Source organism: Ictalurus punctatus, chromosome 17 (genome assembly GCF_001660625.3).
Source record: "Ictalurus punctatus breed USDA103 chromosome 17, Coco_2.0, whole genome shotgun sequence".
Taxonomy (NCBI): domain Eukaryota; kingdom Metazoa; phylum Chordata; class Actinopteri; order Siluriformes; family Ictaluridae; genus Ictalurus; species Ictalurus punctatus.
Genome location: NC_030432.2, coordinates 3,721,301 through 3,734,541, shown reverse-complemented (window position 1 = coordinate 3,734,541; position 13,241 = coordinate 3,721,301). Strand labels below are relative to the sequence as shown.

The 13,241-nt window shown below is 37.4% G+C and overlaps 1 protein-coding gene across 1 annotated transcript in view; it reads left to right on the top strand.

Annotated features, from left to right (window-relative positions):
- col4a3 (collagen, type IV, alpha 3) overlaps positions 1 to 13,241 on the top strand; it is a 43,800-nt gene that overhangs the window by 9,797 nt on the left and 20,762 nt on the right. The window contains exons 3-22 of the mRNA XM_017490515.3: positions 2,577 to 2,666; positions 2,773 to 2,817; positions 2,946 to 2,990; positions 3,332 to 3,394; positions 3,492 to 3,545; positions 3,909 to 3,935; positions 4,468 to 4,542; positions 4,702 to 4,764; positions 4,905 to 4,940; positions 5,322 to 5,363; positions 6,593 to 6,667; positions 6,782 to 6,826; positions 8,270 to 8,332; positions 9,186 to 9,230; positions 9,760 to 9,813; positions 10,120 to 10,161; positions 11,208 to 11,289; positions 11,417 to 11,452; positions 11,569 to 11,733; positions 12,155 to 12,238. Coding sequence (XP_017346004.1) covers positions 2,577 to 2,666; positions 2,773 to 2,817; positions 2,946 to 2,990; positions 3,332 to 3,394; positions 3,492 to 3,545; positions 3,909 to 3,935; positions 4,468 to 4,542; positions 4,702 to 4,764; positions 4,905 to 4,940; positions 5,322 to 5,363; positions 6,593 to 6,667; positions 6,782 to 6,826; positions 8,270 to 8,332; positions 9,186 to 9,230; positions 9,760 to 9,813; positions 10,120 to 10,161; positions 11,208 to 11,289; positions 11,417 to 11,452; positions 11,569 to 11,733; positions 12,155 to 12,238 — 1,231 coding nt within the window. The remainder of the gene's footprint in view (positions 1 to 2,576; positions 2,667 to 2,772; positions 2,818 to 2,945; positions 2,991 to 3,331; positions 3,395 to 3,491; positions 3,546 to 3,908; positions 3,936 to 4,467; positions 4,543 to 4,701; positions 4,765 to 4,904; positions 4,941 to 5,321; positions 5,364 to 6,592; positions 6,668 to 6,781; positions 6,827 to 8,269; positions 8,333 to 9,185; positions 9,231 to 9,759; positions 9,814 to 10,119; positions 10,162 to 11,207; positions 11,290 to 11,416; positions 11,453 to 11,568; positions 11,734 to 12,154; positions 12,239 to 13,241) is intronic.

The window sequence follows — 13,241 nt, the reverse complement described above, 5'->3', positions numbered from 1 at the left end:
AAAGACTACAGTATGGTATTATCAAAAAGTGCCCCACGTTTTGTATGCAGATGTTTTTGTAATCGGACTCAGTATGTTGAATAGAGTAATATTATGTAGAAGAAACTGGTGCCACAAGACACTTAGAGCTTTGCCCAGCGATGAATGAACTCCATGCAAGTGTTGCCCTCTAGTGTCTATCCGAATAACTTGAATGACAACACCACCTCCCAAAACATGTCTGGAGGTTGACTGGCTCTGCTAAAACTGTCCTGTGATCAACTGGTGTACCAGTACGGGTGTATTCCCGACTCGCTGCGGGGGATTCTGGTATAGGCTCCGGATCCACCATGACCCTGACCAGGATAAAGCAGTTACTGAAGATGAATGACTGAATGAAGAATAGGTTTTCCAACAGACTGTGTTCATGATCCAACATGCCCGGTGTTTTGGATTAATACCATTTAGAATATTATGGGTAACAGATTTTGGTTGTGTTTTTTGCACTGAAAATCCAACAGCACAAATGAGAGCACACACACACACACACACACACACACAAAGCAAGTTGTTGAGAGTCCGGTGTGAATCTGACAGTAAACTCAAAGTGAGCTACATATGTTAGACTGTAAGAAATCATGAGTTCTTGACATTAAGCAGTAAAACAATACCACCTTCCTCATCTGGCCGGCACCACTGGAGTACATAAGCCTTCACAGGCATAAGCTGACACTTGTGGAGCTCAATGGGCCACCCAGGTGCCCACCCAGGCCACCCAGGTGCCCAAAGCTATCTGATGGTCTGGATTACAACACGCATCTGATAATACAGCATGCTTTTTTTTTTTTCAACAAGAGTCACACACCTGTAACTCTGTGTGTGAACAAGTGTGCATGTTTGCCCATACTGTAAGTCTGTGAGTCTGATTATTTGTAAATAGCATATATGTTTCACATACCAGCAAATGGACCATTCAAATCAACAAAGGACATTTTCACTTGTGAGCGTGTTTATGGAAAAAGCAATGCTCATGAGTCCCTTTGAGAATTGAACATTTTAACCCTCAAAACATGTATGGACACACACTCTCTAAAAATCTTTTTAAAATCATCCAAAAGTGTCCTGTAAAATCTTCAGGTAGTATAAACATTCAGATATTATAAACCATACAGTATTCAAATTTGTATTTTTATGTTTCACTCCTCCTAACCACCAGGGGGTGTGAGAATCACCTGCATGCATTATGTGTATGTGGTGGCATGGACTGTAAGTCTAGATCTTCATACAAAGTCCCAGGGGAATTTATGATTACAATAAACACCGCTGTCATTCAGCCATCTTGCCCTTTCTCCACGTCGGACCACATGTATACCACTTAGGTAGCCTGTCCTCCTGTCCTCCTCTCATCTCTTTGGCTGTGGCGAGTGCACTTTCTAAGCCTTGCCAAGTTTTTTTTTTTTTACTAGAGATGACTGATAACGACCTAGATTTTGAGCTACCATGTTCAACTCCGGTCACACCAATGTCAATAAATGGGTTTGGGTCAGCCTCTGCCAACTCTCACTTTGTTTGCTCTTGTACAGATGTGCGATCAAAAGGTAATCCCCAGATTAAACAAGGGTTCTACTGAACTTATTTTGCCTTCAGAAGAAGGATAGCAGTTCCCGTTTAATTCTAGATTTAAGGGGGTTAAACTCGATCAGTAGTGAGTGGACATGCATTTGATCAAGCCATTTGATCCTCAGATCACATGTGGGGCCAATCTTGTCTAAGCAGAACTGTCCCATTGGGTGGGTCTATGGTCTATGGATGTGACCAGCCCCTACCATCACATGCCACTCTACAAGGAGCAGCTTCTCTTCATGGACATTACTTAGAGGCGACACTCGATTGCCAAGGTCTGGTTGCTGCTACCGGGGCATCACTATGTACCTTCTTTAGGTTCTAAAAGATTCCAATTGAACTTCCCAGTGGTGTTATCATGGTGGTAATCTCTGCCCTTTCTAGTTAGTCCTAAGGCGTGTCAGTTCCTCATGGCTTTGTACCATACATTACCCAGATGAGTCTCTCCACCCCTAGCGATTATGAGGAGTGAAGAAGAACTAGTTATGTATGTAACTGTGGTTCTGTGAACCCCAGATTCACCAGCATGGTCTCTCAGCTCTAGAGTCCTCGGTTTGATCTTGAGTTCAGATTAATGTCTGTGTAAAACTTCTGTGCATGTTCTGTGTGTGTGTGTGTGTCGGTTTTCTCTTGTTTTTCTGGTTTCCTTCCATCTCCCAACAATGCCAGTAGGTAGACTGGTTAAGATAATTTGATCCCAGTTGGGAATGTGTGTGAATTGTGCCCTGTGATGAACTGGCATCCCATCCAGGGTGCGTTCCAGGGTGTGTTCCTGGGATATGTTCTGGATCCACACGACCCTTACCAGAATAAAGCGCTTACTGAAAGTCAGTGAGTGAGTGAGTGAGTGAGTGAAGAAGACAATGGTCAAGAGGATTTGTAAATGTATTTGTAATTGTGCTGTAGTCGATAAATACACGTTTGGTATTTGGACCTCATGTATGAACTCTCTTCTTCCCTCTCTCATTTCTCAGGGTGAGCAAGGCTTTCCAGGTCTGATTGGATCACAAGGGGAAGATGGATTTTCAGGAGATGAAGGCCAACCTGGACCCCCGGGCTTCATGGTCTGCCACATGAAGCTTTAAATTCAACTCTAACATTGGATTTTAAAATGCTAAACAATATTTAAGAGTTATTTCTATGCCAATATATGTGTGTTTGATGCCACAGGGTGACCCAGGAATACCAGGTTTTCCAGGACCGAAAGGCTCACGGGTATTTCCCCTTTGTTTGTATGTGTGTATGGTGTGTATGGTGTGTAGTAGTGTGTGGAGTATTATATTAATTTATATAAGCCTCATGTATTGCGTTCCTCTATTAATACTCTCAATTCTCCTTATTAGGGACTCCCTGGGAAGCCAGGATCCTGGGGTCCTGCAGGAATACCTGTAAGTTTTGCAATCATGCAATTTGGGAAATGGTTGGTTTTTTTCTCTTCTTTTTAATTTCTTTGCACGAATTATGAATATGAATGAATGAAACGGTCATTATAAAGATATTTTGTGTTTTCTCATGTTCGTCTTGTCCTTGTCTGATAATAATTTGGTTATGCGATAATAGACGAAATCAGTTTCTTCCATGGCACTGTATGTATCCGATAAACATTTGGACTCACTGAGAATTTAAATGTTAAAAGTAAAAGAAAAAAAGGTTAAAAATGAAAGAGTTATGCAACATTTCTTTACAAAGGAATGAGAGTTTCTGTACTGAAGTCCGTGTTATGTTTTAGGGACTCCCAGGAGATGAAGGCCCTCAAGGACCTCCTGGTAGCCCGGGATGCAATGGCACAAAGGTCAGAAATGCAATAATAATATTACAGTAATTGATTTCAAGCAGTATGTGTTTTAATACGGAAAAAAATACTAAAACAACGCGTGCTTTGTTAATAGGGTGAACGTGGTTCACCTGGATTGCCAGGACTTCCAGGATCTGTCGGCTTACAGGTAAGCCCAATACAATTGTCAGTCAGAATCGTGAAAGGTTCAAGACAATACAAAAGCAATACAAGATTATTACGTCTATTTCTAGAAATAGTTATTGATTTCAGGCTTGAATTTGTCTTACTGTGTTGGCAAATATTTTGCTTGAAATAAGTAAAAAAAATGACTACAAAATTGTAATAATCTTACATTAAAAAATATCGGATGATTTTTTTTTCTATATTTAAGAAAGTTTTGCTTGATAAGATATTTTTTTAATAGTGTAAGCAATCATTCAAGTGGTTATGGTTATTTATGTTTTACTTATCTTTCCTAATCCAAATTGAAATTTGCCTGTATAAATGTTTAATTTTTTTTTTCCCCCAGGGTGAAAATGGTCCCCCTGGCCCTAAGGTGTGCATTTTGCTCAGTATTTCCTCATGATTTCCTGTTAATATTTCTTACATAAATAATAAATTGTTCTTATTATTTATACGGAGACATTAAGAAGTTTTCCACTGATGTATAAAAATGATTCCGTATGCTAATAATTACTCTTCATGCTTTGTATCAAAAGGTATGAATGTGTGACAGTAATATCTTATGAAATCAAAATATACCATAGTCATAATCAGCATTTTGACAAACTCTGATTATTTCGAGTTTTCAATATTAGTAAAATTTGATCAATGGTAAAACTTTGTCTTTAACTCCTGGACTTCCACAAATTTAATACCCACCCTTTGGCTGTACTAATTTGCACATACTAGCAGCTTTTCCGGCGTGACTTTCAGGTGTAGTAAATAGCATTGTGGGTGTGAAATGAATCTATTTGCATACACACAACTGTGTATTTTTGAAAGATGCAATCCTCCATAGATCCTGCTAAAACAGCTTCCTTGGTTTTTCCTCTACGTTCCTAAAGTAAAGGTTTTTACTCTTTCAGGGAGACACAGACTCCTTCCCATATCCTGAAGATGTGATTGGAGAAAAAGGTTTGCCAGGTAGAGATGGGCCAAAGGTATGAGTTCCACCTGTCATACAGTAAGCATACTGACTGTATACTTAAATATTACATGCTGTGTGTGACATACAGTAAATGAATGTTCTTAATGTCAGTCATAGCTACTCATTGTATATGCTTTTGTACCACTTCTTTTGAGTGATGTTTGTATTACAGGGTGAGCCTGGACAACCAGGTGACTGTGGACCAATGGGACCAATGGGACGTGTGGGACTTGAAGTACGAGAACAAACCTACTAGGACTTAATTATTCATATGTCGTACTTCAGAAAAAGAATGAGAGCGAATTACAAATCCATGTCTTGCGGCAGACCAAATTAAATTGGAAGTTTTAATAATTTAATATTGAATGTCCACAGGGCAAAAGAGGATACCCTGGCATTCCAGGAGAAAAGGTTAGTCATAAGAGAACACTTGTTATATTTTCACCACGGAAATCATGGTTACAGTTTATGGCTTAGATGAAAAGATGATTGAATTCAATAAACGGCGAAATTAGCAAAGATAACTAACTGGTTAATGTTAGATGTTTATATAGACTCTATAACTTTATATTTAATATATAAAGGATTGATGTATTTTATATATGTCGCTAATGCATATATTTCTATTTGAAGAATATACGCTTATAATGCGCAGTGTTGATATAAAATAATAAAGTAGAGTTAAGCGATTTGTTCCTAAATTGGCTAAGAAATACAGATCTTATTATTATATCGGATATCATACAGTGCTGTTGGTGTATGTACATTTTTAATACTATGATGTTCTGGCAGGGTGTAGAGGGACCCAGAATGATTGGCCCCCGAGGTGCAAAAGTAAGTGCACCCCCTGGCTTTTTTTATTTTCTAGCAAAGACACGTTCTTTGGAGAACCTTAGATGTAAAAATAAATAAATAAATAAATAATCTACATACTGTGAGCTCCCAAACCAACTGAAAAACATGGTGGCGGATTTTCAAACCTAATCCACACTAACACACGTAAATGAAATTTTTCCAGTCACAATTAAAATGCATCTTTTCAAGTCCACTGTGCAAACTGGACAGACTCTTCACTTTCGCAGTGTAGATAAGTTGGCTTTTCGAAAGAGCTGGCGTTGTCATGTAATATGACGTGATCTCCATAGATCTCCAAGACGGCAGAAGATGCCGAGATGCTGTTTTCTGTATTATCTCATATTTTTTTTATAATAAGTCTATCATGTAGGAAATATGTTAAACCACTAAGCCTATTTCTGGACATACAGTGTTTAGTCATTTTAAGCTTAAAATTGTTTTGTTTATTGCTTCATCCTGGAAATAAATGTTTAAAATAAATTATACGGCAGATGAGTAAGACAATTCCAAGATTGTCATGGGGGGAAAATATCATGAAATTGGCTTAATACTCGTATTTGTTTACAAACAATCTAATAAAGAGGAATGTTATTCAAATTTGCCTGCATTCAAGAGATTTTCACTTCCTAGGATATCATTTATTTGCACTCTACGCCTTAGTTAGAGGTCCTGGGCATCTTAGAAAGATCTCCTCATGATTTCTGCTAAATCCCAGGATTATTTTAGGATTATCAAACGCTTCTGTCAGGAGGTACAGACTTGGGGGTATTCATCTTTAAAATAAAAATATTTTTAAAAAAAAACAACATATAAATCAGTTATTACATTTTATTAAAGAATGCCCATCTTAGATTTGAACCTAATTAAAATCCTGTGTTCTGAATTGAAGAAAACAGTCCATGTGGACAAAACATGAGAATATACAGGTGTTTGCAATCTTCTGCATGGAGGAGATCCAAAGATTCCTCTCCAACCTAGTTAGATTAGTTGTAGGGCTGCTAATAAATCTCACTCATTCTGATAAAAGTGTGATATTGGTTCCTGACAGATCGCTAACAATGCTGGGCTTGAGCCAGTTTAATAACCCTAAACAGTAGTTGATTGTTACACTGGAGTAGAGCCAGGCAATGGTGGATTTGTACGTCAAATGATATTAACGGATTTAGTTATTATTCAGTGCGATTCATGCAGTTGTGCCTATTTTGCAGGGCGTGAGAGGTTTTCCTGGCATACCTGGTGAGAGGGGTATCAAACTATTTCACGAAGTACACAGAGAGCTCAAAGTAAGCAATCAGAAGAACAGACATTCACCGTGTATACTATCAGATACAGTCAGTAGGAGAGATTTATTCTGTGACTCAGTGCTGCATTGTTAAATAATCTCTTACTGGCTACAGGGAGAACCAGGGGATCCGGGACACAGAGGCAGCCCTGGAATTGCAGTGAGTCCAAACACATCCAAACTCACATACATGTGCATCGAATGCAGACATAGCACCCACCGATGAAAAATTGGATGTTAACTAAAACCGAGTTTGTCCGTCAGTAACACGCTTTGATACTCTGACTGTCAGAAAACATCCATACATTTTCACCAAAACAATGAGGAAATGTTTTTATTTAGTCTACTTTTTATTAAACCCCTGCCTTACCGACTAACAAACACATCAGTAAATACAGTCAGTTTACATAAAGATGCCTAAAACCTCACTGAACATGTGCTCAGGTCATAGGATATTTTATGCGGCATAACAATATAGACATGATCCTAATCAATTCAGCTTTCAGTTTATAACGAGATGCAGATATGCGAAAATGTCCACCCTCACATCATCGTCAAAACAAAGAAGAGCGCTTGCACGCTTAAATGTTTCAACGACCTAATAAAAGACGTTAACAACAAGAAATTTATCATTAGAATTATTTGCCCATCAACTGTAGCATGAACAAGCATCAGTATCACTTTTATGGAACGCAGTAATATTTGAAATTAAATAAATGAATATGCCGGTGATGTACCTAATAAAACAAATAAATGCAACAGTAAATATGCAAATGAGTGAATATATTTGGAAATGATTCGATAATTAAATAATATTGAACTCGTTATCGTAAAATGTTGTTTTATCATTCACATTTCAATGCATTTATATTTCATAACAGTATTTATTTTTTTTTAAATAATACTCATTTTCATGATGTCCTTTTTCATTTAATAATAGGACGTTTATTTCATAATGACTTTTCATTTTGTTTACTGATTTATTTATCCATTTATTTATTTAACACACAATTCTTTAAAAATAGCCAGTCATGTAGAGATAGCCTTTCACTTTTCACTTTTGGGCTTTTACAGTGCTAGAACTCTACCTCTTTCTTCCGAAGAAGAAGAAATATTTACATTTTCAGATCATTTCAGAACTATTTATAGTTGAAAGTGTCTATTTGATTATGTGAAGGGGTTAAAACCAGATCAAACCAAACGTAATAAATCTGTTCGATTATATATCTCGACAGTGTTTATATTTCCCCCCCTGCACTTAGCTCGTAAGTTAATGCTTGAGATATTTTACTTGACCTTTGCAGGTCTGGTGATGTTTTTGTTCGTTATTTCACAGACTGAGTCTATACTGGAGTAGAGAATGCAGTAAAGTAGAAGTGCTTCTATTTCTCTTTTGTATTGAATTTGCATTAAATCTGTACTTTGTCAAATGTAAATATAGTGACTGAATCCGGAGCAGTGCGCTTCGTTGATATGTGATTAGTTCATGGAAAATATCATGAGGTCATGAAGTCATTATGACTGAGGAGTTGATGGCTTGTGAAAATATGAAATGCTCCTGTTTCATAAAATACTTTATAACATTTCACTTATTCACTTCAAGGGCGATCGAGGACTTTGTGGCCCTAAAGGAGAGAAAGGATGCACAGGAGATCCAGGACCTCTGGTGAATTATTCAGCATCGTGTTTCTCAGTTCTTTTGAATTCCAGTTCCAGTCAGAGCTGACTGCTTTCTCAGTTAATAGTTGTAAATGTGAATGTTTATCAAAGGAACATCCAGTGGTTATTTATCCGTCACTTCCCCAACGAAATCTCCTTATGTAGTTATGAATTTACTTTTTCTTTGGTCATGTTCTATTTATGCTTCTTGTTCTTCTTATTTTTCTTCTTTGTGCTTCTTCTATTATTCTTTCTTCTTTTTCATTTTATTCTTCGCCATCTCCTTATTCTTTGTTTTCTTCACTCTTGTTTTATGTTTTCTTCTTGGTCTTCTTGATTTTTTTTTTTTAATTATTATTGTTCTTCTTCTTCTTTGTTCTTCATCTTCAATTCAGTATCCCACAGCGTAAATATTGTCCGATGCACTGATTAGAAGAATTCTTCTTCCTTCTTGTTGTTCTTGTGTTCTTCTTCTTTCTTGTTGTTTGTGCATTCTTCTTCTTTCTCTTCTTCCTCCTTCTTGTTATTCGTGTGTTCTTCTTCTTCCTTCTCTTCTTCTTCTTTCTTGTTGTTCTTGTGTTCTTCTTCTTTCTCTTCTTCTTTTTCCTTCTTGTTGTTCTTCTTGTTCCTGTACCTTCTTCCAGAGTGAATATGGGCTGATGCACTGATTAGAAGAATTCTTTTTTGTCCTTGTGAATCTTCTTCTTCTTCTTCTTCTTCTTCTTCTTCAATTGAAGTGAATATTGACTGTTGCACTCATTACTGTTGAGAATGTACAGTATAATAGAGTCTCTTATGGATGCATTTTTGTGTGTATTGAATAAGTTATTAGTTTTAACGATGAAGCGTTTGATCCTTAGGGGGAAGATGGGGCAAACGGGCTGGAGGGAGAGTACGGTCTGAACGTAAGTACTAACCTATTTTAAAAGAGGAATTGCTATTTCTGCTACACACATTAAATAATGTAATTACACAATTAGCCGGTATATAAAACCTCTCTTGGTTCCGTTTTCAGTTTTTCGTCTGTACAATATAAGTCTCTTTTTTCGATTTCTTTTTCAATCTTCTGTCAGATTTAATTGACCCTTTTCAGAAAAGGCGAATGAATATGGCAAAGAAAGATCCAAATTATACATATTAAATTATACAAATTAAACAATAACATAGATCAAATTGCAGATTTACACTGAAAAATAGCAACCAAAAAGAAAACACACGCACGTTATTTAAAATCGGTTTTAAAAGTCAAATTGGGGGGGAAATTAACAATGAAATATAATATAGTATTACTCTTTCACATCTACTTTTGACACAAAAAAAACCTACATATTGCACTACTAAAAGGTAAATAGAAATATACCAGCAATGTGTATTGCCTGATTTTATAACATTTATTCTTTGATATATTTATTTCTTTATTTTTATTGTTCCCAGGGCTCTCCTGGTGACAAGGGATATAGGGGGCCTCCTGGGATCCCTGGTTTAAAGGTCAGCAAGCTATTCTCATCTTTATTAGAAAACACAATAATGCAATACATTGTCAAAAAAAAAAGTACTGATACTGCAGTGTACTACAGTTGTACTGTACCATACTGTACCACTGCACCATTCTCCAGTAATACTGCCCCGTACTACTGTTGTACTGTTCTACTTCAGTGGCACTCTCCCATACTGCACTGTACTGCATTAAACTGCAGCTTTACTACTGTAGTTCTTTTTGTAAGTCTTTGCTAAAAGTCTGTACACTTATTGCTGGCCAACATAATACAATCACAACTGTGTGTGTTTATATAGGGGGAGAAAGGTGACTGTGGTTGCTCTGGTCCTCCGGGAGACGTGAGTCGGTTTCCAAACACCAGCAGCTGAAGACTAATAAAACGCTTAAAAGCTAAATGGATTTTCACATTGATTAATGTCTTTTAAAACACATACAAATGCTTTTGCTTTTGCCCCGTCATCCACGGGGTTAAATTTCAGTAATATCAGTAATAATTAATCATCATTGCAGCTGGCAGAAATATGATTAGCATTACAATAAGAGAGTGGTGTGAATGCGTTGCTAAATATACAGTGCCTTGCATAAGTATTCGCTCCTGCCTTTGTAGTGTTACTGGAATGGAAATGGACTTAGTTGGAACTTATTTTTGTTATGAATGTAAACAAAATACCCCTTAATATTTAATGTAGGTGGAAAACAATATAGTTAACAACATGATTTGCGAATTTAAAACATAAATAAATGTTCACCCATATTTCTGTGAAACCCCTAAATTAGTTTTGGCGCTACTAGTTGCCATCAGAAGTCACATCATTAGTTGAATAGAGACAACCTTTGTGTTGTGTTGTTAGAGAACACACTTAAACATCAACATGAAGATTAAGGATCAAGAGCCAGAAAGTTTATTTTTTTGTTCACATCAAACCAGAGAACTTAACACTGCTCATCCCTCTGAGAGCACCATCCCCACAGGGAAGCATGGTGGCGGTAGCATCATGTTGTGGGGATGCTTTTCATCAGCAGAGACTGGGAAACTGATCAGAGTTAAGTGCACGTTTATGCCAACAATAATTAATTGTTTGTTGTTGTTTAATTAACCTTTAATGAATAAAAAACATTTTGCACCTTCAAATGTTAGACATATTCTGTCGATCCAATGGTAAAGATCTATTTAGTCCCATTTCCAGACCAAAAACTTTGTAGAAAAAAATTCAAGTTGGAGGGGAATACTTTTGCAGGGCACAGGAGATGTACTTTATTGATCTCTAAAATGATATTTGAGCATTACAGATATTTACACAGCTTTCAGTGCAAAGTACATCAGTGATCAAGCAGGACAAAATTCAAAAACTGACAGTGAAGTGGTTTATCTCTATTTGTGTAGTGTCTTCCACGCAATACACTCGAGAAAGGCCAACGAGGACATAAGGGCTTCCCTGGACCTCCTGGCCTTACAGGGTTTCAAGGTAAGGTGTTGACAATCTACAAATTAATGATTAACTTAATATTATTTTGAGACTACATTACTGTATCTAGTGCAGCTTTAGATATTAGAAGATTACTAACTGTAGAGGTATTGTGTCATTTCAATAGGTGTAAGTGGCTTTCCTGGAAAAACGGGCGTTCCAGGTAAAGGTTCTCTCAATTTACGTGTTGTACGCCATTATAAATTCACTAAGCATTAAATATGTCATTAGGACAAAACACACAACATAGACACAATGCATTTTTTTCTGTCAAACCAGGACTAGGTACACCTGGAAAGTCTGGGGATCGTGGTCCCCCAGGCTTAAGTGGAATTAAGGGTGAAAAGGGAGAATCAGCATCTCAAACAGTAGGACCAATAGGACGTGATGGAGCTCGGGGACAACCTGGACCTTATGGTGACCCTGGTCCTGAAGGACTATTAGGTAAACAATCAATCAAACTGACAAACTATACCAATCTTCATTGTACAAAATCGTTTTTTTTTCTTCAGTATCCACGTCGATCCCCAATTCTCCATGAATTATATTCAGAGATGGTAACTTATAGTTAAAAGCTAGGCTCATAACATGTGTGCGAGGAAAGTTCTCCGTGTTCAGAGTCAGCCTTATGAGATGCTTAACTTGACTTTTTGGATGGCACATTTAGATTATTAATTAAATATTTTACTCCAAGGTTGACAGATGGTGCCTGTGCCTGGACCGGCCCCCTTAAAATATTAATTTCTTGTAATACTTCACATGCTATATGTTTATGGCATAAATAATAATGCCGTCTTTATATATTTCATTCCATGTTTGAAATGTTTGAAAATTTCCATGTATCTAAAGTTCAGTGCATCTACAGAAATATGTAACGGCCCACCGGGGTTGAGAGGAAATAAAGGCATGCAAGGGCCTGTGGGTGAAACTGGAGAACATGGGGAACAAGGTAAGAGTCTCCAGACATTGTATTTTACCCCAGAAAACAGTAACCAAGATCATTTGAGATGCAAAAACTCACCGGACATATGGGTTTGCAGTCATCAATTTTATACTCGTCCCAAAACATGACATATTTTAACTAAATTAATATTTTAGTGTATTTTAAGTGATTCTGTAAAAGATGGAGCAGAAAAGAACTAGATTATTTCCAAATACTGGTGGAAAGCCATCCCAGAGGGACTAAGTCTGGAATGGGATGATCAAACAGCCCTTATGAGTGTGATGGCCAGGTGTCCACAAACTTTTGGCCATATGATGTATTAATGAAGAAATAGGCTAGCTTTTTAACCATTAAGCCATAGAAAATCCATGTGAAGATTAGAGGGAAAACAGTTCTAAAGTCACAATGTCATCACTTTCTACAAACCTTCAAAAGTAGGTGAGTGACTTGGTGCTGTTCAATCTGAGTCTCTTTGTGCCAGTCGGTATTAAGAGACAAAGATAAAGTCAGGTAGTGGTTGATGGACCATCAACAAACACTGTTCTTCTCGCTCATCATTTTCAGCAGGTTATACTTTATTTTATAGTTCTGCAAAGCCATAAACCTCCTGGTGACTTGGATGCTCCTAATCCGTGCGAACATGCTTTTCTATCTAATATACAGAATACTAATAGGTTCTCCTTACCCAGAAAGGTGGCTTTTGTTTGAGCTTCTGGCACAAGGGGCACTGGTCAGTAGCTTTGTGAGATTCAGGGTTGAGTGCTACTGTGATCTCTAAAGGTGCTTGATGACCTGAACCACTTGTGGTCTTGGGTAGTTGTCAATCTTAGTGCAGACACTGATCTGACACGAAGTGTTTTTATTGTTCTGGGCTTAGCTAGTGGCACCAATGAGGCCAGTGCTGTGTCCTTCGTATCTCCATCCATCCACTGTTGGGGTTTCTGGAATAGTAGGAACAGTTTGTTGACTAGATAAAGTCAGGTGACACTTTAAAGAGGACTGAAATGTC